The sequence below is a fragment of the Phyllostomus hastatus genome, unplaced genomic scaffold (genome assembly GCF_019186645.2).
Source record: "Phyllostomus hastatus isolate PE091 unplaced genomic scaffold, TTU_PhHast_1.1 phas_contig_1, whole genome shotgun sequence".
In the NCBI taxonomy this organism is placed as follows: domain Eukaryota; kingdom Metazoa; phylum Chordata; class Mammalia; order Chiroptera; family Phyllostomidae; genus Phyllostomus; species Phyllostomus hastatus.
The window spans coordinates 28,093,213-28,118,979 of record NW_025333498.1 but is presented as its reverse complement, the minus strand read 5'-3'; the positions used below and the strand labels follow the sequence as shown (position 1 = coordinate 28,118,979).

The 25,767-nt window shown below is 34.2% G+C and overlaps 1 protein-coding gene across 10 annotated transcripts in view; it reads left to right on the top strand.

The window, feature by feature from the left end:
• The window catches only part of TANK (TRAF family member associated NFKB activator), a 90,680-nt gene that overhangs the window by 49,882 nt on the left and 15,031 nt on the right, over positions 1–25,767 (top strand). For 6 of the 10 annotated variants that reach the window (XM_045830574.1, XM_045830588.1, XM_045830566.1 and 3 more), the window contains 2 exons: positions 7,204–7,312; positions 8,265–8,383. In XM_045830574.1, the coding sequence (XP_045686530.1) occupies positions 7,204–7,312; positions 8,265–8,383 (228 nt within the window). Of the gene's footprint in view, positions 1–7,200; positions 7,313–8,264; positions 8,384–25,767 lie in introns of all 10 variants that reach the window. The other 4 variants (XM_045830548.1, XM_045830529.1, XM_045830520.1 and 1 more) reach the window with 1 other exon arrangement.

The following is a 25,767-nucleotide window of genomic DNA, read 5'->3' as shown; positions in this document are numbered from 1 at the left end:
CTGCTCTATCTTTTTATCATAAATTATAGATCCAACATTGTTCTGACAATAAATGTAAAGTTGTAAAGACTATTTTGTCAGATTACTTTTTTCCAGAGCTGGTCTTGACCCATCTGAAATTGTAACTCTCAGCCTGAAGGCCTATGTTACCTCTGAAAGCTTATAAAAAACATGGTTTAAAGAATTACATGAAGGCATAAAATGCCTTTATTGTAGGTACTATTTTTTTAAATACCTTTGTTTTCATTTAAAATGTATATGACTCATTGTTTACTATCTTTTGGTTCCTTTTTTTGTTCCCCAGAATCATATTTGTCTGTGTAAAGTATTGATGAGAATAGAGCAGTTCACTCTGGGGTTTTTCCTACTGAAGCTACTGGCATTAAAATAAAGATGCTTCTGTCTATTTCTAATCAAAATCTTATTTTTTCTATTGTATTCATTAGTATTTTGCCATTGACTTATTTTCAGAATTTAAAATATATGTATCCTTTGTTCTAGGTTTTTTTTTTCCCAAAAGATTTTATTTATTTTTAGAGAGGAAAGGGAGATAGAGAAACATCAATGTGCGGTTGCTGGGGGTCATGGCCTGCAACCCAGGCATGTACCCTGACTGGGAATCGAACCTGCGACACTTTGGTTCGCAGCCCGCACTCAATCCACTGAGCTACGCCAACCAGGGCTGTTCTAGGTTTTTATTAGACATATAGAAATATGTCCTGTCAGAACTTTCAGACAGGTATGCTAAGTTCAGGAAGATCCATTAATAATTAGGGAAATTTAAATTCTGATATTTATTTAGAACTGTTTTGAGCACCTTACTCAATATATTATAACAGGAACTGCTCTAAGTACTGGGTTGCAATGATAAGCAGACATACTCCCTGTTTTGTGGAACAGTGGCACAGTTCAGAAAAGCATAGACTAGTCAAACAATCTTGTAAATATAAAGTTTCAAAGTCTGATAAGTATCAGGAAGAGAGGTCATCTGCCATTAGAATTATTAGGGGCTTGACCTAATCTAGGAGGTCAGAGAAGACAATCTTTATGAAGTGATTTTTGAAAGCGCTGGGGGGTGGGGCGGGGGGTGTACTTTCCAGGTATAAGGACCTTTGTTATAAAGACCCATTGACCTAAATCAACTGAAAGTATATGGGAAATACTGCAGTGTGAGAAGAGGCAGGGGCAAGACTGTAGAGTTTTAGAGGCCATATTGAGAATTTTTGTTTCTTCAGTCTAAGAGCAATAGGAAGCCATTTCAGAATTGGGGGGTGGGGGGAGAATGAGAGTTGTGGTTAGATTTTCATTTTGCAAAGAACACAATAGCTAGTGTGTAGAGAAAGGATTGGCTGATAGATTTAAGAACAGTTAGGTAGTTGGAGGGAGGAGAATCATTAGTTTTGAATAAGTAAAATTTGAAGTAATTTTCCAGTAGCACTTGGCCACATAGACCTAGAGCTCAGAGTAAAGGTCTGAACTAGAAGGAGAAATTTGAGAGTCATGCTCATAATGAGCCACTGAGGATGAGACTGCCTAAGGGGAAAGTATATAGCAAACAGAGGACCTTCGTAGAGCTAGGTATACTATTATGATATGCCATAGTGGTTATTCAGGGCTTGGGTGTTGAGGTCAGGCAAACTCGGATTTAATCCCAGCTCTACTACCTACTTAGAAACTTTGGGTATGTTATTTTGTACCTCTTTGTGCCTCAGTTTTTCTCATCTTTAACCTCCTCAGAATGTTAGTGTAAGGAATAGATGAAATAAAGAATATAAAGCTTGCTGATTTTGGTGCATAGTAGTTATCAGAAATGATCACATGATGATAATGCATTATTGAAAAATTTGGTTATAGAACAATTCATATTTTTTAAAAAGAAAGATACATATACATATACACAGGAGTTCTGAAAGGGCTCATTTCAAAGTGTCAGTAGTAGTTACCTCTGAGGAGGAATGGAAGACAAAGTAAGGGAAGACACTGCCACTTTTTACTTTGTACCTATCTGGGTTTTTGTTGTGGTGGTGATGGTAGACATTTTGATGTTTGCATTTTTTTCAACAAACATGCTACTTTGATAATTTTTAACAGCCATTAATTATTCCTTAATCATTTTTGAGCCTGCTTTTTATAGGCTTTATAAACTTTCTTTGTAAACTTTGGACAATCAGAGTTTCTTGTTTTTGCTTGACAGAATGTTTTTGATTCAATGGTGATACCACAAACTTCTGAGTCCTAGGTTACAGTGAACTAGAAGAAAGACTGAGAAAACTGGCTTAGAGCATGGGGTGGTTATGTGGTAAGTCTGCTCACAAACTGCCTGTATTCAAGTAATCAGAGCTTTAGTTAATGAATGTATGCACTACATGCTATGGTAATAGTTGTTATGTAGATACCTTGCACATTATTAAAAGAAAGGAATTAATGTTTGCAAGGAGCTTATTATGTGTCAGCTATTTTATACATGCAGTCTCCTTCAATTCTGCAGGTAAATATTATCTTCATTTCAAAGAGAAAGAAATCAAGACTCAAAGAGACTAAGTAAATTAATCAGGGCCAAAACACAAGATTGTAAAATAAAAATAGTTTGTCTTAGTATACCATTTGACATGCTGTAAAATTGCTGGCAGCACTGTCACCTAATAGTAGATAATTAGATTGATAATCTGATCTGTCAGACTGTAGCTCTAGCCTAGATAAATCTTGGTATTGGGAGGGAGAGAGAGGGCAGGACTTCTACCTCGTTATAAGAGAATATAGTAGAGAATGGATGAAGAAAGCAGGGTCTCTGAGTTGCTAATACAATCTCATTTTTTTTTTTACTTAAAATTGATGGTTAGTTTACCAAAGTATCAAGACAAAACTATTAGTTTGTGTCTAAAGTGCTATGTATTGGGATAATTAATATCTAATTATCTTACTTTATGAACTGTGGAGCTCCCTATTAAGAGCTTTTGTGGTAGCCAAGCAAATCCTTCAGTAAAGTTTTTTGTTCTCTTTGTTAATTTTAGAATGGTTTGAAAGGTTTTTAAATAGAGACTTTTTTTTTAATTCATTCAACATTTATTCCAATTTTTATACTTGAAGGAAAACAATGGTATTTTTCAGAATATTGAGATTAGTTCTTTAGGATGAGAAGACATAATGTTCAAAAAGAAATAACATTTGATCTATTTAGGTTATTGTAGATGACTTAAGAGCACTAGACATTTCTTTTTCTTCATCTAGGAAATAAGTGCTCTGGAAAATATGAAAAATTAGAATTTTCAGTGTCAGCAATAGGAAAATAATTCAGTTTTTAGAACTCTATTTTATGTTAATGAAACTCATGAAAACTTGAGTAGCTGTATGCCCAAAAATTATAGGGAATATGCTGCCAGTTTTGAAGATAGATTCAGATTTTGCCTGGATAAAGGGACATTTCTTAAGATAAGCTTTTGATTAAAATATGTGTGGACAACCTTTTTAATAAATTTAAGATGTGTCCTATATTTGATCACCATTGTTTTAAGTTTTGCTTTTGTACACTAAGAAAGATACAAAGTAAAAAAAAAAGAAAGATACAAAGTGCATTATAGCACAAGTACCTAAGTACCTGTTTTTCCTCTTTAGATGCTGGGTAGACCACTTGTTTTGCTAGTCTTTAGAATTGGAAGGAGTGTCAAATACACAGAAGCCAGAGTCATCTTGGCCAGATGGTGTTTGATACAGATGGATGGTTAGTTGTCATGCAGATCTCTTAGTTGGTAACTTGTTGCTGCCATCTGACTCAAAGAATCATTCACACACACTGGCTGTCAAAAGCATCTTCTCTTCTGTCTGTTTTAGCTGTCATGTCTGTGCTCTGTACAGAAGTGTTGACAAGACATTGCTGTTGTACATTTTCAATGTGGTTGTTAATTTTTTCTGTTTTATGGGGTCTTTGATAGTGCCGGGATGCACTTGGCTTTGTAAATTTTTTTTAATACTGTAACAGTGCAATAATTATCTGACCTTTTAAAAGGACTTTTCAGGCTATAAGTTTATTCATATCTGTTCAGTGAGCATAAGTATTAAATTTTTTAAAAAACCTTTTTGTTTCTCTTAGTTTCCAAACATAGCAAACAAACTGAATTCTATACTGTTTAATTTCCAATTTGATATAATATTCTCTGGACTTCCCTCATGGTCTTATAGCCAAATTTTATTTTTTACTATTTTCTGAATATATATTTTTCTCCTCTTAAATTCTTACCTTTTTTCCTGAAAGTAAACACTTCCCTTTAAAAAAAATAATAATAATCTTCAGACATTACCTATCATTTGCATCCATATTCTTAAACTTAACTTCCTTTTGTCTTATTTACCTACTGACCTTGGCTCCATTTTTCCTGTTTCCCTTTCAGAAGAAAGCAAAGCCTTTTCTCTATTCTTTCAGGTCACTTGTGAAGACATATCTATTGCTCTGATACTTTTTAAACTATCACTATTTAAATATACTATTTAAATAAATAGTGTATTTGTTCAAGTAATATTTACTGAGCATCTCAATATGTGCTAGACACTCTGCTGTACTCTGGAGATTACAGGACAAAATAGTGTTTGCCCTTGATGAGGCCATAGTTTAAAGGGAAATTTAATATCTATAATATAATGTAAGTATATAGAAAGAGCAGTGAGAGAACATGAACCACTGCTTTTCTTTTTCCCTTGGTATACTTCCAAGGTATTAGTTTTTAAACTATTACAAAATTTGCTTGAGTTTATGAAGTATTTTGTTAAGTGGTTTAAGAAATAATTCAAAACTTCAGTTTGAAATAATTGTTGATCTGTTGATTTTTCCAAGTTAATATGAATACATTTTTAACATGATTCATTTATTATTATATGTGCAGATGTGCTAAAGTATGTTTTTAAACCAGAAACTAGAAGATGAAAATTACATGCCAGAGCCCTGGCTGCTGTGGCTCAGTGGGTTGAATACCTGTGAACCGAAAGGTTGCTGGTTTGATACCCAGTAGGGGCACATGCCTGGGTTGCAGTCCAGGTCCCCAGCTGGGGGCTTTTAAGAGGCAACCAATTGATGTTTCTCTCCTTTTTTCCTCCCTTCCCCTCTCTCTAAAAAATAAATAAAATCTGGAAGGAAGGAAGGGAGGGAAGGAGGGAGGTAGGGGGAGGGAAAATTACCTGGCAGAGGCTTTCTGAGTTGGTTCCAAAGGAAAATACAGGTCAGTTCATTTTTCACTGAGATGAAGAAAATATATAGTGGATGGAGAATGGGCTGAGGCTTAAACAACCTACACATTTATTCTGGGCCTGTCTCTGACTTGCTAAGTTTTTTGTACTGGTTACTTAATGTTTGGATAAGTAGAATGTACATACATATCAAAATAGTGAAAGAATGGGTAATTATTGGTCATTGTGATGAGCTTTGAGTTCTTTGGAGAAAGTTCTAAGTATACAGAAATAGATAGAGAAGACTTACATCAGTTTGCTGATACCTCAGCCCTGGAGGCTGTGTGTAGTTCAGGTAAATTTAAGGTGTTACAGAATTTGCTATAGACATTTGAATCCTTCTTTCAGTCAACCTACCCACTCTTTCTAGGTCCTTGAATGAAAATTTATATAGGAATAAGATGTCATGTCCTAGGAAGCCTGGCCCTAGACTGGATTTTGATATCTAGGGTTCAGTTATACACATAGTCACAGGACATAGAGTGCACATGGACTTGCAGGTTTTATTCTTCTATTAATAAAATGTACTTGGATTTTTTTAACTTGGATTCTTTATTTCCTTTTTTTTTTCAACAAGCATGTACTGAATGAATACTTTCTATGTATAAGTTACCTTGCAGAGCTCTATGGGAATATCAAGTTACATTGTATAAGACTACTTTCAGGTGGCATGTACATCACTTGGGTTATCTATCAGCTCTGTCAGTTATCATGTTTGAAATATAACATTTCACCTTTTATTTGGGAAAATGTGGGGTTTTGCTTTAGTTTCATAAGCTAATTTATTTTTGGAATGTAGGAACATATGTATAATTTATAATGAACTTTAGTCTTATTGTTTTCTGCAACTTGGAACTTTGATCAAGAGTCAATTCAAATCAAATATTTAGTATCTACTGAAGGACTTTATGAGATTATTAAGACACCCCATCCATCTCACATTTCAAGGAATTTATAATTTAGTCATTTGTTTGTTACCTGGTAATACAAATTGGTAAAGAATTCTCTATTATTTTGGTAATAAGTTTTTAAAACTTTGTACTCATTTGCTGATGGTAATGCAACATTTTCAAATTCTTGGAGGTTTATAGTACTTGTATTTTCTAATGCAAACTTTGTCTTATTTCACTGCTTAATTCTCATAGCTATTGTGATAAAATGGCAAAATAAATGGATTTCAAATATAAGAGAAATTGTGGCATTTAAGATATCCACTAAAAATTAACCATTTTTTTGAAGTCTTAAAATGTTTAGAAATGAAGTTTATGATCAACAGAATTTTATAATTTGTACCCCTCCCTTTGGTTTTCATGTGGTAGTTACACCCATTTCCTTTTTTATTTTGCCCTCTAAAAATAAATTCAAAACTGTGATTATTTAAAAGACATGAAATCTTTGCTCTTTTGAGTTAGTGGGTATTTTTATAGAAAACTTTAATATAACATTATTTTATGGCCCTGGCTGGCGTAGCTCAGTGGATTGAGCGCGGGCTGGGAACCAAAGTGTCCCAGGTTCGATTCCCAGCCAGGGTACATGCCTGGGTTGCAGGCCATAACCCCCAGCAACCGCATATTAATGTTTCTCTCTCTCTTTCTATCTCCCTCCCTTCCCTCTCTAAAAATAAATCAATAAAATTTTAAAATATATATATATATAACATTATTTTATTATTTATGCCTTTTTTGTTATCATTAAGGATTAAATTCTAAATTACAACTTTTATCCTAACCGAAGGACCAAGAAATCATATGTTGAACTCTTTAAGTGAAATTTTCTTTAAGATGATTTTTTAAATTTTACAGTGTTTCAAGTGTTTTAAATCCCAGATGTTTGTAATGATTATAAATACATTGCTGGAGCCAGTGTTTAGCTCATAAATAAATGCTCAATATCTGGATGGGCAATTCATATCTATGTAATTATTAATAGACAAAATATATGTACATATCTGTCAGTAAATATCAGGCTAACTGGTTTTTATGTCAGCAGACTGAAAACTATGAGCAGAGAATACGTGAGCAACAGGAACAGCTGTCACTTCAACAAACTATTATTGACAAGCTAAAATCACAGTTACTTCTTGTGAATTCCAGTCGAGGTATGTTCATGCTAATTTCTTACATATTTCTTGAACCACTTCTAGAAAAAGGTGGAAGTCAAGTTTTTCTAATTTATTTCTCCATTGTTTCTCTGATGTACATGTTTAGGAAATATAAAAGTGGACATTCACATGCTCTTAAGTTGATAAAACTTTCTAGAAGACAATTTGCTAATAGGAAAAGCTTATTAAAATTTGCCTTTTAAAACACAAATTTAAATTCTAAGAATATATTTGTCAAGTACTCAAAGATATGTATTCTGGGATGCTCACCATGGTACAATTTATAATAATAAATTATTATAGCCAAGAAAAGTGATGATAATAGATTAGCTTATTAACACGACATATACTCATGATACATAGCAAAATGGGATACAAAAGTAAATTTTATTTTATGCAAAAAGATTCTTATGTGATATATATGAAAAACTGGTAATATAAAATAAAATATTAACGGAAATAATAGATAATGAAATTATAGCTTATAGCTAGCTTTTATTTTTTTATTTTTTTTTAGAAAATGTCTACATTTTCTAATTTTCCTATAATAAGCATGGAGTAGTTATGCAAATGAGTATGTTAAACAAGTAATACATACCTGAAAATACAACTTATGTAAAACTTTAATTCCAGTTGTTCATGGTTAAACTGTAAAGAGCATAATTCTAGTTTTCTAAATTCTATATATTTTGTACACCACTAATTTTGATAGAGTCAGAGTTTTGTGTGTTTAGTAGGAATGAAAACAAATATGAAGCAAATATGCTAAAATCTAAATGAGCAAGTCTAAATTGTCAAAGTAACTATATTTTACAGAAATTTTAAAATTCATAGTTTAAAATCTCTACTCTTTATAATTAGGGATTTGGGTTTGTATTCTATTTACATTTCCAGGTAGTACCAAAAACAAGGGTTTCCTACTTAAGTCCAAGAGGGTTTTGTTTTACAGATAACAGTTATGGCTGTGTTCCCCTGCTTGAAGACAGTGAAGCAAGGAAGAATAATTTGACCCTTGATCAGCCACATGATAAAGTAAAATCAGGAATACCAAGAGAAAAAGAATCAAAGGTAGATTGTGCTGCTGGCTTATTCCCTAAAGGAAATAAGAAATAAGAAATCAGGTTCCATAGCCTGAATTATTTAGTCAGTATTGTATCATAATTGGGGTGGGCAGGAATGGGAGAGAAAGAGGACAAGATTCTTTTCTACCCTAACATTGCTTCTGCAAAAAGCAACATTCAAATACTAATTCATAATTTCCTCGTTTTATTTTCCTGAGTTAGATTCACCAGTAGAATTCTAAACAGAAATTCTGTATATTCAAATAAATGAATTAAATGGTCTTAAATAGAAGCACTATTTCCAAGTAAAATAAAGCATTAGGTTTCATATTTTCTAGTATTCTCTTTTTAGGCATTTAACAAAAAATTTTATGAAAAAATAAGAAATTAACCTAAGGTGGGTAGTAAGACAGAGATGAGTCTGGATTAGAAAATAGCACTCTAATTTCTACATCAATTGCCTGTGCTTAAATTTAGAAGGAAAAAAGAATCCACCTAACCAGCTTAAGCAAAAGTCTTCATTGAAGCAATATGAAAAGAAATATTTCATATCTGCAAGGAGATAGATACATGTACGTTCATGCTATGTTGATTGGACAACCTAAACATCCATCAGTAGCAGAATGGTATATCTTTACAATAAAACACTTTAGAAAAATTAAACTAATTCATATATTAATATGCCTAGATTACAAAAGAAATGTTGAATAAAAATGAAAATGACCAAATAACACCTGGCCAGTGTGGCTCAGTGGATTGAGCACCAGCTTGCAAACCAAAGGGTCGCTGGTTCGATTCCTAGTCAGGGCATATGCCTGGGTTACGGGCCAGGTCAGGACCCCAGTCGGGGGCATGAGAGAGGCAACCATATATTGATGTTTCTCTTTCTCTCTTTCTCCCTCCCTTCCCCTCTGTCTAAAATTAAATAAATAAATAAAATCTTAATAAATAAATAGTCTATTTTTTAAAAAAAGAAATGACCAAATGATAAAAGGGAATAATTTATATAAATTTTTAAACATATAAAGTGTAATGACATTGTTTATAAGAACACAGATGTAGTAAAAATATAAAAACACGGACAGGAAGTGTACACATTTTCTTTAGAAAAATGATTACTTCTACAGTTGGTGAAAGAAGAGAGTGTGAATCTCAGAAGTCAATAAATGGGTTTCAATTGTATCTATAACTTTTCTTTTTTTAAAGAAAAAATCTGAAGTAAATAAAAATTACATCTAATTTAGAAAATATAGGCCAAATCAAGCAAATGAAATTAAAATCTTTTCCATTGGCTTATGTATAGCTATACTTATGGAATCATAATTAAAATCACTTTTAGTTAATAAAAATGAAATCCTTTTCTAAAGATCTTTGATTGAACTAAATATATTAGGGTTCTTCCAAAATGAAAAAAAAAGTCCATATTGTTTGGTCTCAATTTTGTAAAATTATGTATCTTTATACAAGACAAGAACTAGAAAGCAGTATACAGAAATGGCTAAGATAATGGTGAAATTTATTTTATCTATTTTATCTATTTTTAATATACATTTGTATTTTAGTCTTCTCAGAAATGAATTGATTTCTAGAAATCACATTCCCAATCAATCAGTTGGCCTAACCTCTGTATTGAATTAATTAATAGAAATGCTTTGAACCAATAACAGAAGGAAGTTACTACTAACCACCCACAGTCCTTTCCTCCTCCTGTTTGGTGGGTGGATTGAGGATTTCTTTTCTTTAGAATATTTTGTTTAGGATTTGGTTAGAATATTTGAGAGGAGCTAAGACCTGTGGATATTATGGCAAATGGAAACTATTGCCGCCTTGGAAAATGAGACAGAGAAGAGAAATGAGGGGTATGTTGAAGGAAAAGAGACCCTTGTAGAAAATTTTATTTGAAAACACAAACTTTATAGTTCACTTTCTGTTCATGCTAATCCTATACAAACAGAATTCAAGAATCTTTTGGCTCCTGAAAGGGTATAAAGTCAAGACAACAGAGCTGTATCATTGGATGACTCTTAGTACTCTGCCTGTAGTTTAGAGACATTAGAGAAGTACTCAGTTTAATGGAAAACCTTTCACCTCTTGCACACCATGTAGTTTGCAGTCTTTCTTGATGAAATACAACTTGGCAAAGGGGATGTTTTATTAGGTATCATGTCATATGTATAGAAAGTATCCTAAACTTACCCCAAAACTCAACAAGTTAAAACAACAAATACTTTTTATTTTTTTAATTTATTTTTTTAAATCTTTTTATTTAATTTTAGAGAGAGAGGAAGGGAAGGAGAAAGAGAAGGAGAGAAATATCAATATGTGTTTGCCCCTCATGTGGCCCCCACTGAGAGGCCTGCAACCCAGGCATGTGCCCTCACTGGGAATTGAACTGGCGACCCTTTGGTTCGCAGCCCATGCTCAATCCACTGAGCTACACCAGCCAGGGCTCACAACAAATATTTTTTAAAGATTTTATTTAAAAAGAGGGTAAGGGAAGGAGAAAGAGAGGTAGAGAAACATTGATGTGCCAGAGATACATCGATTGCCCCCCAGCATGTCCTCAGCTGGGGAAGTGGCTTGCAACTCAGGCATGTGCCCTGACCAGAATTGAACCAGCAACCTTGGTGTGCAGAAAGACACTCAACCTGCTGAGCCACACCACTCATGGAAAAACAACAAGTATTTATTATCTGTTTCTATGGATCAGAAACTGGGGAGTGACTTACTTGAGTGGTTCTGATTCAAGATCTCATGTGGTTGAAGTCAGGATGTAGGCAAAAGGGTTTAGTTCTGAAGGCTTTACTGTAGTTGAAGGATCTACTTCCAGGAGGGCTCACTTATCAGATTGTTGGTAGGAGACCTCACCATGTGGATCTCTCTTCACAACCTGGCAGCCAACTTCTTCAAAGTAAGAGATCTGAGAGAGAGAACAAGGAATAAGCCACAGTGTTTTCTATTATCTAATTTCTAAAAGTCACATACCTTCCCTTCCACTTTATTCTGTTCATTAGAAGTAAGTCACTAAGTGCTCCAGAGGCAAGAAATAAGTTCCTCCTTTTAAAAGGAAGAGTAGACATTTTAAAAGCATCACAAGAATTGTAGATTGTGATACAGAAGAAGGTACCAAATATCAAGGGTGTGTTGGGAGGATCTAGTATTTAATTCACCATATAATAAATACTTACGAAAGGTAAAGAAAGTTAGCAGAATAATGAGTTAACTTCCTAATCCTATCATTATTAGCTCAGGAAAGAAATATCATAATTTATCATCTTAACAAGTTCAAAAATTCTAATATGAATATAAACTTTCCAGAGGATAATAGCTGAGCGGTGCTTTACTGGTGCATGTTATTACTAATTCTTTCTTATAATCAATTTAAAAAATTAAAAATCAGAACAACTGTAATAGCATAATCAATAAAGTATAATTTAACAAATATAAAATAAAAGTATACGTAAAAGTACAAAAAAATTTAAAAATGAAAATGAAAAATATTTGTATATTGGAAATCAAATAACACTAAAATGCACACACTTATTCTTGACAAAGGTTATTATCTCTTGTTTATAGGATACTATTGTCAGAGGTAGTTACATATGATAGCAGTTATTGAAATAATACATTTTGTATTTTAATGTAAATATAAATTTTTTTAAACTAGAATTTTAACATACTGAGTCATTTGTATGGTGTTAGAAATAAGATATTTTTATAATACTGCTTCTGGAAATCACTTCATTTGCCAAACTAAATGCTGTACTGGGTGTCTAAGTATAGATAAAACTGTTTGCCCTCATATTTCTATCCCACTTTTTGTTGTGGCAGTTACACAAAAGCCTAGAGTGTTTTAATGCAAGAAGATAAGTCAAGAACAATAATATAGAATACATAAAAGAATTTAGCAATATTTGTACATTTTCTTTACTCATTTATTCAATAACTCTGAACTGCTATGTACCTGACACTGTCAGCCACTAGTAGAAAAAAGAGATATTGTCCCTGCCCTCTGGCTTGAAATTTAATTTAAGAACTAAGGCAGAGATTATTGAATGTTATTTCAGATCCTACGATCTGAGAGATATTGTCCCTGCCCTCTGGCTTGAAATTTAATTTAAGAACTAAGGTAGAGATTATTGAATGTTATTTCAGATCCTACGATCCAAGAATAAAGTAAATGTAGTATGAATTTATTTGAACTTTTAACTGTTGAGATTATGTGTTCCTGTGTCCAAAGAGCTGATTTTATGTTTAATTTCTAATTTTCTATATATATTTGTAATATATTCTTTTTTTATTGTTGTTCAAGTACAGTTGTCTCCATATTCACCCCACCACACCATCCTGCTAATATATTCTTTATATATGTCATTTTTCATCTGAGTTATATGCTTTAAGGAAAATTTTAAAAATATGAAGAATGAAGTTGTGTCTTTAAGTCACCAGTTAGACAGTGGCAATATTCTGATGTGGCCGTCCTTACAACTACATCAGCAGGGGTATGGTAGCTTTGAGGAGCAGGGAAGATTTTGTAGGTTTAGAATTGTAAAACAGTGAAGGTAGGTGTGGAGCTGCCATCTTTACTAACTAAACATTAAGGAAATGTGCTGGTAATCGCAAGTCATATAGACACTGATGTTTGAAGAAAGCTAATATCTAAAAATTCACCTGTCAGTCACTTACACAAGCAGTATGTATTGCCCACTCTTGCTAGTCAATGTCAGGAATACAAAAAAACAAAAAGAGAGAGAGAAAAGATCTGTCCTCTTTAAGGAGCTACAGTCTGGTTGGAGAAACAAATATTTGGAGACCCAAGCATTATAAGACAATGTGAAGTCCTAATTATATGACAAAATAAAATCCTAATTATTTTATGGTACAGATAAAACATATAGGCCCTTACTTTAAAAATAAACATTCTCATTGACCTGAAGGTAGACTTGAGCAGGGGCTCAACATTTAGTTCAAGTAGAGAAAATAAAACAAATTCTTACTTGCCTATATCTTTTTTTATTAAATATTTTATTGTTATTTTATTAGGGTTGTCCCAATTTTCCCCCTTTGCTCTCCTTTGCCCAGCCCACCCCCCACTCCCACAGTCATGCCCCACACTGTCATCCATGTTCATGGGTCATTCATACATGTCCTTGACTAGTCCTTCCCCTTTTCTCCACCTTTATCCTCCTCTCCACTTCCCTCGGGTCACTTTCTGTTCCTTGTTTCCATACCTCTGGTTCTATATTCCTCATTAGTTTATTTTGTTCATTAGGTTCCTTTTATAGCTGAGGTCATATGGTATTTGTCTTTCACCAACTGGCTTATTTCACTTAGCATAATACTCTCCAGTTCCATCCATGCTGTCTTGAAAGGCAGGAGTTCTTTCTTTCTGCTGCGTAGTATTCCATTGTGTAAATGTACCATAGTTTTTTGATCCACTCATCTACTGATGGATACTTAGGCTGTTTCCAGTATTTGGGTATTGTGAATAGCACTTCTATGAACATTGGGGTGCATAAATTCTTTTAAATTGGTGTTTTAGAATTCTTAGGGTATAATCCCAGCAGTGGAATGGGTGGGCCAAAAGACAGTTCCACTTTTTTTTTTTTTAATCTTTTAAGGAAATTCCATTCTGTTTTCCACAGTGGCTGCATCCATCTGCAGCCCACCAATAGTGCACTAGGGTTCCCTTTTGTCTGCATCTTTGCCAGCACTTGTTATTTGTTGATTTATTAATGATGGCCATTCTAACTGAGGTGAAGTGGTATCTCATTGTGGTTGTAATTTGCATCTCTCTGATGGCTCGTGATGTTGAGCATCCTTTCACATGTCTATGGGCCCTCTGTATGTCCTCCTTGGTGAAGTGTCTATTCAGATCCTTTGCCCATTTTTAATTGGATTGTTTGACTTCCTGGTGTTGAGTCTTATAAGTTCTTAATATATTTTGGAGATCAAACCGTTGTCTGATGTATCATTGGCAAATATGTTCTCCCATATAGTTGGTTCCCTTTTCATTTTGATGATGTTTTTTTTTAGCTGTGCAGAAGCTGTTTAATTTGATGTAATCCCATTTATTTATTTTGCCTTTATTTCCCTTGCCTTAGGACATACGTCAGTAAAAATATTGCCATGTGGGATATCTGAAATTTTTCTGCCTATATTTTCCTCCAGGACTTTTATGGTGTCACCACTTACAATAATAAGTCTTTTATCCATTTTCAGTTTATTCTGGTGTATGGCGTAATTTGGTCATCTAGTTTCTTTTTCTTTTTCTTTTTTTTTTTTTTGCATGTACCAGTCCAGTTTTCCCAACACCATTTATTGAAGAGGATATTTTTACTCCATTGTATGCTCCTGCCCCCTTTGTCAAATATTAAATGACCATAGAGACATGGGTTTATTTCTGGGTTCTCTGTTCTTTTCCACTGATATATGTGTCTATTCTTATGCCACTACCAGACTGTTCTGATTATAGTGGTCTTGTGGTATAGTTTGATATCAGGTATTTTGATCCTCCTACTTTGTTCTTCTTTCTCAAGATTGCTGAGTCTCTACAGGGTCTTTTTTGGTTCCATATAAATTTTTAGAGTCTTTGTTCTAGATCTGTGAAATATGCCATTGGTATTTTAATAGGCATTACATTGAATCTATAGATTGCTTTGGGTGGTATGGACCTTTTAATGATGTTAATTTTTCTAATACATGAACATGGTATATGCTTCCATTCATTTGTATCTTCCTTAATTTCTTTCTTTAGTGTTCTGTAGTTTTCCAAGTACAGTTCTTCTACCTCCTTGGTTAAGTTTACTGCTAGGTACATTATTTTTCTTGTTGCTATAGTAAATGGGTTTTTTTCCCCCCTAGTTTCTGTTTCTGATATTTCATTGCTGGTGTACAGAAATGCCCTCAATTTCTGAATATTGACTTTATATCCCACTGTTTTGCCAAATTCACTTATTAGGTTGAATAGTTTTTTGGTGGAGACAGTAGGGTTTTCTATGTACACTATCATGTTGTTCCCAAATAATGACAGTTTTCCTTCCTTTTTTCCAATTTGGATGCCTGTTATTTCTTCTTGTCTGATTTTTGTGGCTAGAACTTTCAGTACTATGTTGAGTAAGAGTGGTGAAAGCCAATATTCTTGTCTTGTTCCTGATATTGAGGGGTATGCTTTTTGTTTTTTACCATTGAGTATGATGTTTGCTATAGGTTTCTCAAATATGACCTTTATTATGTTGAGGTGTGCTGCCTCTATTCCCACTTTGTTGAGTGTTTTTATCATAAATGGGTGCTGGATTTTATCAAGTATTTTTTCAGCATCAATTGATATGATCATGTGATTTTTCTTTCATTTTGTTTTTGTGATGTATTATGTGTATTGATTTGTGAATATTGTACCATCCTTGCATCCCTGGGATGATCCCATTTGATCATGGTGTATGCTCTTTTTAATGTATGGCCAATAATTTATTGAGGATTTTAGCATCTGTGTTCATCAGTGATATTGGCCTGTAGTTTTCTTTGTTTATTGTGTCCTTATGTAGTTTTGGAATTAGGATAATACTGACCTCATAAAAAGATTTTAGGAGTCTTCCCTCTTCTTGAATTTTTTGGAATAATTTGAGGATAGCAGTTCTTCTTTAAATTTTTGGTAAAATTCACCTGTGAAGCCATCCAGTCCAGGGCTTTTGTGTGCCAGGAGTTTTTTGATTACTGCTTCAACTAGTGAGTTGTTTTGGTCTGTTCAGGCTTTCTGCCTCTCGATTCAGTTTTGAAAGATTGTATGTTTGTAGAAATGTGTCCATTTTGCCCAGATCGTCCAATTTCTTAGCATACAAATGTTCATAGTAATTTCTTATAATCCTTTGTGTTTCTGTGGTATCAGTTGTAACTTCTCTTTCATTTCTGTTTTTTTTTTAAGATTTTATTTATTTATTTATTTTTAGAGAGGGAAGGGAGGGAGAGAGAGAGAGAAAAAAACATCAATGTGCAGTTGGTGGGGGCCGTGGCCTGCAACCCAGGCATGTGCCCTGACTGGGTCATTTCTGTTTTTATTTATTTGGGTACCCTCTTTTTCTTGATGAATCTGGTTAAAGGTTTGTCAGTTTTGTTTATCTTTTCAAAGAACCAGCTCCTGGATTCATTGATCTTTTGCATTATTTTGTAATCTCTATGCCACTTAATTATGCTCTGATCTTGATTTTTTTTCTTTCCTTCTACTTGCTCTGGGCTTTGTTGTTCTTCCTCAAGTTTTTGTAGATGTAGGGTTAGGTTGTTTATTTGAGATTTTTCTATCTTCTTCAGGTGGGCCTGCAATGCTATGAACTTCCCTCTCAGGATTGCCTTCATTTGCTATGGTTTTGGGTTGTGTGTTTCATTTGTTTCCAGATACTTTTTGATTTCTTCCTTGATCTCATTGTTAACCCATTAATTATTCAGTAGCCTGTTATTCAGTCTCCATGTATTTGAATGTGTTTGAGTTTTTTCCTTAAGGTTGGTTTCCAGTTTCAAGCCATTGTGATCCGAGAAGTTGCTTGATGTGATTTCAGTTTTCTTGAATTTGTTGAGGCTTGTTTTGTGTCCTATCATGTGGTCTTTCTTTGAAAATATTCCATGTGTGTTTGAAAATAAAGTATATTTTGGTTTTTTGAGGTAAAAGGTTCTGTATGTGTCAATTAAGTCCATTTGATCTAGAGTGTAGTTCAGTGTCTCAATTTCCTTGCTGATTCTTTGTTTGAAAGATCTATCCATTGTTGACAGTAGTGTTAAAATCTCCTACTAAGAGTGTGTTCCTGTTGATATCTTTCTAGAAAACCTCCAAGATTCCCCTTACATACTTGGGTGCTCCTAAGTTGGGTGCCTCTGTGTTTACAAAGGTTGTATCTTCTTGATGGATTATTCCCTTACGTGTTATGAGTATATTCCCTTAAGAGATTTTATCTCTCTTTATTGCCATTGTTTTGAAATCAATTTTGTCTGATATAAGTATTGCTACCCCAGCTTTTTTTTCATGCCCTTGGAATATTTTTTTCCATCCCTTCACTTTCATTCTGTGTAGGTCTGTTGTTCTGAGGTGGGTCTCTTGTAGACAGCATATATGTGAGTCCTGTTATCTTTTCCATTCAGCTATACTATGTTTGGAGCATTTAATCCATTTATATTTAAGGTTATTGATAGGTTCTTATTCATTGCCATTTTACCCCCTTTGTTCTTGTGTTCCTCTCTCTCTCTTTTTCTTCATCTTCTTAAAGCAGTCCCTTTAGCATCTCTTGCTATACTGGTTTGATGGAGGTGTATTCTTTTAGCCTTCTTTTGTCTGGGAAACACTGTATTTTGCCTTCCATTTTAATTGAGAGCCTTGCTGGGTAGAGTAGTCTTTGCTTTTATTTTTTAGATTTTATTTATTTTTTAGAAAGAGGGGAAGGGAAGGAGAAAGAGGGAGAGAAACATCAATTGGTGGTTGCCTCTCACACGCTCCCCACTGGGGACCTGGCCTACAACCCAGGCATGTGCCCTAACTTCTTAGGAATCAAACCAGCGACCCTTTGGTTTGCAGGCTGGCACTCAGTCCACTGAGCCACACCAGCCAGGGCAGGCCTTTGCTTTTTATTAATAGTTCCCTGGTATGTTACTAGCTGTTTCTCCCTTGTTGCTTATATCTTGGTAATGTGTGGATAGGTATGTAAACTTAAATTGTCTCCAAGATTTAAATGAAAAAATAATTCTAGCTCTGGCTGGTGTGGCTCAGTGGATTGAGCACCTGCCTGTGAACCAAGGGGTTGCTAGTTCAAGCCATATAATCATGGCTCAGAGTAGAGTGCTCCCTACCTTTTTATTATAGACAGCTTTTCAGTGAGAGGCTTTTACTTGTGCTATGTTACTCCAGCTGTTATGTATGACAGTTTCAGCAGGCAGTATAGGAACTGTTCTGCTTTCTGGCCTCTGTAGCTTATAAAATACTAGCCTCACAAGTCTAGGTCTTGGATGGGATCCCCATCCTTGAACTGTTCATATCATATACAGTGGATTTCAAGTGCAGCTCCCATTTAGTGAGTTACATCTGAACTTTAGTCCCCCATAACTTTGCTCAACACTCTAGATACTTTCTCTATTGCATGTCTCTTAGACTATGTTTATTGGTTTGTTAAATTGTTGTATATTTTCCAGGTACCTGGTTTTATATACATTGTAAAAGTTTTAAAATAGAGTGCTATATACAGGTATATGATAAATAATGTTTTTTGTCATTTAAACAAAAGTTAGAAATTAGACCATTCGTCAAATATGTAATTACCAAGTGATTTCTGTGGAAAAGGCAAATCTAATTATGTCATCTGAACATGTGGTACATTTCTTAAGAGAGGAACTTGGAATAAATTTGACTACTTATGTTTATTACACAACTTTGTAAAACAAAATGCCTTATAGTGTTTTATGTTTGATTCTTTCTTTTCATCATCTTTTACTCAGTAGAAACGGTGATTGTGCCCACTATACAGTGGTGCATGGTAACCTAGCCTAGGCTTACAGAAAGCTGGAAAAAACGCACATGTGCACCCATGTGTAGTACTTCACTTTCTCTGTCAGAGCAGATGTCCCATTGTCCCTGTTTTGTTTCTAGAGACTGGGACGAATATACCTTCTTTTTTTATATACATATAACACTTCTATATTATTCCTCTTTGGAGACTTGTCTTTGTTTATTGACTCTCTGGTAGAATAACAATTAGAAAAATAATTATCTTTAATCAGTTCATTCATTAAAGTTCAAAGTTTTGTTCCAATTTGTCACAATAAATATATCACAAGAAGAAAAAATACCAAGGTATTTTAATATTTACATTGAAGTTTATTTGGCAAAAATTGTTTTCAGAGATTGATTATTAATTCATCCTAACCCTTTCCTGTTTTTCAATTCAATACATCATTTTAGGGTTTTTGAGGAAATAAGAAAATGAGAAGTGGTATATCCCTTTTTAAAATCTCTTCCCTGGTTTTTAAGCAAATTTGAGTGTCTCTAGTGTGTCTTTTCTCCTCTTATTTTCCCCAATTATCCCCTTTCTAACATTTCCCATTTTTATTTTTTCTCTGTGTTCCAGAGTTCACAAAACAGCTTGTATATTTTATTCAGCCCTCATTTCTCTTGACAAAGGCATGAAAGGCTGTTCTCTCAACCTTAGTAGATTAGGACTAGCCCCTCCCCAAACAATCTGGTTGCTCTTACTAACATGTCATAATCTGTTATCCTATGAATTCTCAAAATTTGTTTTGAAGATGTTTCTTTTTCATTGTTATGAAATGTTTCTGCATTAATCTGTTATAATATTTTGTGGGGTTTTTGGTTTTGTTTCATTTTTTGGTTAGATTTCATGAAGAAAATCTAGCCTCACACAGATATGTAGTTGGGAAAGGGAAGAGTATTTTAGTAACCTTTTTAGAAATTATGGATGTTCTCTGATACTACCCCAAAACTCGATAAATAGTAGTTTCTTAAGTGTTAGTTGCAGTATAAAAGCTGAAATTAATGAACTTTTCTACTACATTAAAAGCCATTGGCCTGTCTTATATTTTGAATGTATCTCCTCCATATGCATGATTGAGTAGCATCATGAATTTAGTCATTGGTTCATTAAACTATGCAGATCTTCCAAATTCTGACTTATTTTATGATATATTTAAAAATCATAAGTAATGGGATCACTGATCTTATCAGAAAAGTTTTTTCAGTATTAGATAGCTGTCAAGCTTACTGAAATGGGTACAAGTTTTCCAAAATTTTAATTTTCACTTGAAAACTTAAATTTTTTTCATGGAAAACAAACCTTGTCAGTTGGGTTTTTTTAAAGTCAGAAGTTCATTTGCTTTTGAGAAAAATGCCTGCTCATCTGTCATTCTATCAAGTAAAAATGGCATTCCATTTTTAAAAAGTGATTAGTTCATCTTGTAACTCAAAATGTTACAGTAGGTGCTTTTCCCCAACACAACCTTATACTTTAGTATGAAACAGAGACCCTTTATGTATATTTCCCATTTTGTCACACAGAATGTTAGATCTTAACTTGGGAATAAATTCAATAAATCTTTACAGATTCATCAAGGACATTCTTGGTTAAAACTGGCTCTTTTCTTTTTAAACTGGAAATGTGGCATTGAAGAATATAGTGACTACAATTTGGTAACATGGTCTTAGTCATACTGAGGCACCAGCAGTTTTACTCACCCATCACTTTTGCATCATCAGTGTAAATGCCAACACAGTAAAAAAAAAAAAAAAAAAGGCAAATAACATCTAATGGTATTGTGACATTAGTTGACCCCAGGGATTTCAGAGTCTGGATTAGATTTTACCTACTTACAAGCTAATAAGTTAGACAGTTATTGCTTCATGAATGATGGAAGAAGACACTAGACTCCTTGTTCAAAGGAAAACATCTTTATTATTCATAGCACAGCAACCTGCAAGAGCATTATATTTGCATTGGTGCCACCTGGGGGTGATGTGGTTGACTTGGATGGGTGCTGGGACGTTAAAGGAGAGGGACATTGAGTTTGACAATCACAGCATTTTATAGCAAGCAGTAAAGCAAGTTTTCCCTCTATGAATGCAACTCTGAGAAATGTCCCAGGCCTTGTATTCTTGATATGCAAGCAAAAAATATGCAGGGGCACTCAGGGCCCATGCAGATTCTCTCTTGCCAACACTGGATCTCTTAAAAGGATCTTAGGATTCCCTGGGATCCTCCTGAGGGATCCTAGACCGTATTTTGAGAACCACTATTCTCAAAATGTGGTATAATTTTATAAAATTATAATTTCCTGTTATAAAAATCATGTTGTCTTTTTTTTCTCACTAAGTTGTTTGCTCTTCATCCTACAGAAAAAAAAATTGTCATGCTCCAAGAATACTCTAGCATCTCTTCAGGAACTCTTTATGCATGGAGGTCATATTGCTTGCTCATCTGTTCTTTTCACATTCGTTGGATAAATAAGTACTTTATGTCTCTATAAGTCATGATGCCTGTAATTAATCCTGTTTACTTAGCTATACCTACTACATTAAATCTAGAGCAACTCTGAATTTTGACTCTATTCTGTTAAAAGATATTGTAGGACCTGATGCATTTCCAGAGGTGTTCCACAAAACCCTACACTTGTGAAATGCTGCATACTATGTACTCTGTGGTCATTTTAATGGCACAAGAGTGTATTATAGGATCTAAAATCACAGTAAGAAAACCACTTAGCTTCCTTTAACCAAAGAATCTCTAGCTAGCACTTTTCCCAGTATTTATTTAACAATTTGTATTAGATTTATAGTCCCCTCTAAGCTATTGCTAGAATTTGGCAGGGAAGTGGAAGGGAAGTCTCATTTAAATTTTCATTTGCACCTGATATTAATGCTCTTAGTTGCTTGCTTAAGTAGTCTTGCTGTTATGAAAGCCAACTTTTTCCCTGAAAGGTTTTTTGTTGTTGTTGTTGATGGACATCTCTCCATACACTTGATATTTTGCTCTAAGATATAAATATAAATATATCCTACAATTCTAATAAAATTAGCTATTGTAAAGTATATCCCAGGCATTCTGTGTGTCATTAACCTGTGATTTTTTTTTCTTCCCTGATAAGACCCTTTTGGAAAACCAAATAATTTCAAGATGGATATCCTTTGTTTTCTTTCTCCCATTGTGTTTACGAATAGTGGTATGATTTTTTATATTTCAACTCAGTTTTCATCTAAGTAATTCCATATTGAATGGGTTTACACACTCTTATTTTTACTCCTAATTGCTCTCCACTATTAACATTAAGGGCAGCATGTTTCCCTGTACTAATGAGACAAGGGGTCACTGACTTCTTCATATTCCCTTAAAGTATCATCTGGAACGTATTCCTGCTGGATTGGCCAGATGGCCACAGTAAATCTTCTTTTCCTTCTTGCCACTGCCGATGGAACATTGTCTCTTCCTCTTTCCCATGCTGTAGCCTCTGAATCCCCATTCCTGTCCCTAGCTCTTGCCTCTCACCTTTTGATGAGAATTTTTATAAACCTGAATCTAAAACTTCCTCCTGTCTTTCTGATAAATGTCTATTCCTTTTTGACAAGAAGAAGATAGATATTGATAGTTTGTTGTTTTTACTAACTTCTTTCTTGGCAAAATTAAAAGTTGGTAGCCCTTTGTCACACCCATAGCCTTGTTTTGGATTTTACTATTCTAGAAGGGCCTTATCTCAGTATCTTTAAAGTTTTATCTTTCCTTAAGATTCTTTGATGCTAAAAAAAGGGAAATGAAGATTTGAAGTTTGAACAGGATTTGAGGAAAAGGTGATTATGAATATATTGTGTTTTAATGTGTGGTGGTCTACTGTGCGCATGGTGGTCTACTGAACTCTAAGTGAGCATGTGTTAGATCAAAAGGGAATTGAGAATGGCTGTCAAGAGAGAGGGTGAGCTTGAACACACAGACTTTAGGGATGAGTACTCAATAGCCTTGATGTGAGAATGAATGATAAGAAGGGTATATGATGAGGGGAGAACAGTATACTCATGTCTGAATGGTATGTTCATGTCTGAACATACCATTTATGTTCTAGAAAGGACCACTGAAAATACTAAAAACTTAGAAGAAAACATAAATAGTCCACTGGTAACCAAATAAACAAAATAAGTTTCAAGGAGGAGCTGCTTAGTAGTGTGAACTACTATCGAATGAGCATTAAACAAAGTAAGAGCTTTGGGAAGAGCTATTGGATTGGTGATTAAATCATCTCTGGAAAATTTTGATGAAATTTCAGAAGAATGGAGGGATTTGAATAAACAAAAACTAAGTTTGGGAGTCCAATTTCTGTTATGAAGAAGTGAGTACCAAACAAACCAATCCTCTACAAATCAAGAGTAATAACTCTGGACAACATACAAAAAATCAACTACCTGAAGACTTCAGAAACTGAACTCTGCACATTCTGATAGGGAGTCAAAATGTGGAGCAAGTAATGGCTCAGCATCAATTCCCAGTTTCCTGTGCTTTTATCCTAAGGGTAGCCAAAGTTTTAGTGACTGAAATTCCAATAAAAAGCCTACCATTATTGTGGCTAGCAGAACCAGGAGGCAGAATGAGCCCAGAAAAAAACATGGTCACCATAGAGTGAGGGAAGGACCCCCAGAGAGGAGAGAGCCAGCAGAGAACTCTAAGTTCAGTGTTTAAACTCGGCCCAAGTCTCTGGCTACTCCTTGAACCCATGTATTTGTGGGGCATCCTGAAACCAGTCCGCAGCTCAGACTTAAAGTACTGAACTGAGATATGAGCTGCTGCTCTTCAAAGGAGTGGCAGTTTGGAGTCTGAGCCTAACCAACTTAATTGCCTGGAGAAACAAAAACATCCGTACCCTCTGGTATCGTAACACAGTGTCTCTACAACATAGTATTCACAATGTTCAGGGTACAGCCCCAAATTATTCAACATATGGAGAGTAAAGATAATGTGACTCATTTTCAAGGGAACAGATACCAACCACGAAATGATCCAGATATTGAAATTATCAGACAAGGATTTTAAATCAGCTACTATAAATAAGTGCAATCTTCTATTAGGAGATAGGGAAGACAAGGAAGGTTGTTAAGGTTTTGAGAGGATAGATTTAACTGTAAGATACTCCATTGTCATGTTGTCAGTTAACTTATAATAATAGTAAGTTTGAGAAATACTTAGACAATGAAATTTTGGTTAAGAAATTATTGCCAAATTATCCCTGTCAACAAATGAACTGGTTTGGCAAAACCTGAGATACTTATCTAGGTTATTTTGGGATGTAAATTTCTACTTAGACATTCTTGAGTACATGCACGCACACACACACACAGACACTCAAAGGCCATACCAAAACCTCCTTCCCCGCAGGCAATATTTAACCAGTTTTGGCTTAGAACCACTCTCGAGTGAGAAATATATTTGTTTCATGACAGGTTTTAGAAGCTTAAAATTATTTTGTATCAGTGCAACGTGTACCTGTTCCCATTCTATATCTACCTTCCCATGCTAGATAACTTCACTTCTCTAATAGCCAAGCCCTGTGCCAGAAGTTAAGAGCCTAGACTCCAATTGCAGCTACTTCACTTACTGGAACTATAGACAAATTATTTGAGCTCTCCAAAGCCTTATTTACTACAGTAAACTTGAAAATCAAAATAAAGTACTTAATTCACAAGATTATGTGCATTAAGTTAAAAAATACATGCAGATCGTTTAAATATCCATTTTCATGAACATATTTTCTGTTCTTCATGATAATAGTATATCATAAAATTTGTGGTTAATGGAAAGGATTTTCCTAAGTCAGTTCATTTTAAAATCTAGTGTTTGGAAAAGAGGTTAGGGTGATCATGGAAAACCTTACTTTTTTAAATTGGTCATTTAAATTATTTATTGTCTATTTTGCATTAAAAGGCATTCTTGCAATTGGATACTTCTCCCCATTGAGAAAAATAAGACATCCACAAGGAGAACCTTACACAGTGGAAAAGTATTAATCTCACTCTGCTTCAAATTAACTTCATAGGATTGAAATTATACTAATTGTGTCAATACTGATAAAGGATTTTAACTTTTTTTAAAGGATGTTTTATTATAGCATTGAATTGGTAGAGCTTTTTTGAGATTTATATTAAAACAGAACCTTGTAAAGAACTTGGAAGTAATTGGGGTATTTAATTTTATTTTTTATATTGTTTATTTTCTTGCCACTTCCTTCAGAACTCTGGGATGGATCCCATTTTGCCCTGGAATTGTTCCCAAACTGGCAGTGGGTTTGCCTAGCACACTGCATCATGCAGATCAGGCAAGGCTCCTAGGATTTGTGTCTTGCTAGATTTTCAGTAATGTTAATGAGGGTAAGAGAAATGAAGGTTTTACGTAGCCATAAAACCTTATAAATACAGTTTCCTTGTATTTTATAAATTTGCCTTTTGTCAAACTTCCTTTTATTATGCTTCTATATTTATTGTTATGTAAACTCTTTTTTGTTTTTGTATTTTTTCTGTTCCTATTTTCTACTTTAATCCTTTCGCTGTCATCCCTTTTCTCACTAGTTCAGCAGTAGTTAGTGCTTAACTTTAACCACAGCATCCTTGTCTCAGTGTATCTAAAACTGGTAAGTAGCCACAGGATGTAAAAGTAGGTTTACAGTTGTTAGTGTACCAGAGTTTATTCTTGTATTATTATTTATTAATTATTGTATTATTTTCCATATGAACATCTGTAAACCTACTTTTGCCCCACCCTGTATTCTACCTCAGTTTCTTCTTTATCATTTCACTCTTAGTTTCAAAAATCTGAGTGATAAGTGAATTCGTATTTTCTATTTCTTTTTCAGCTGTTCATTTTTCCTTTCTCTGCA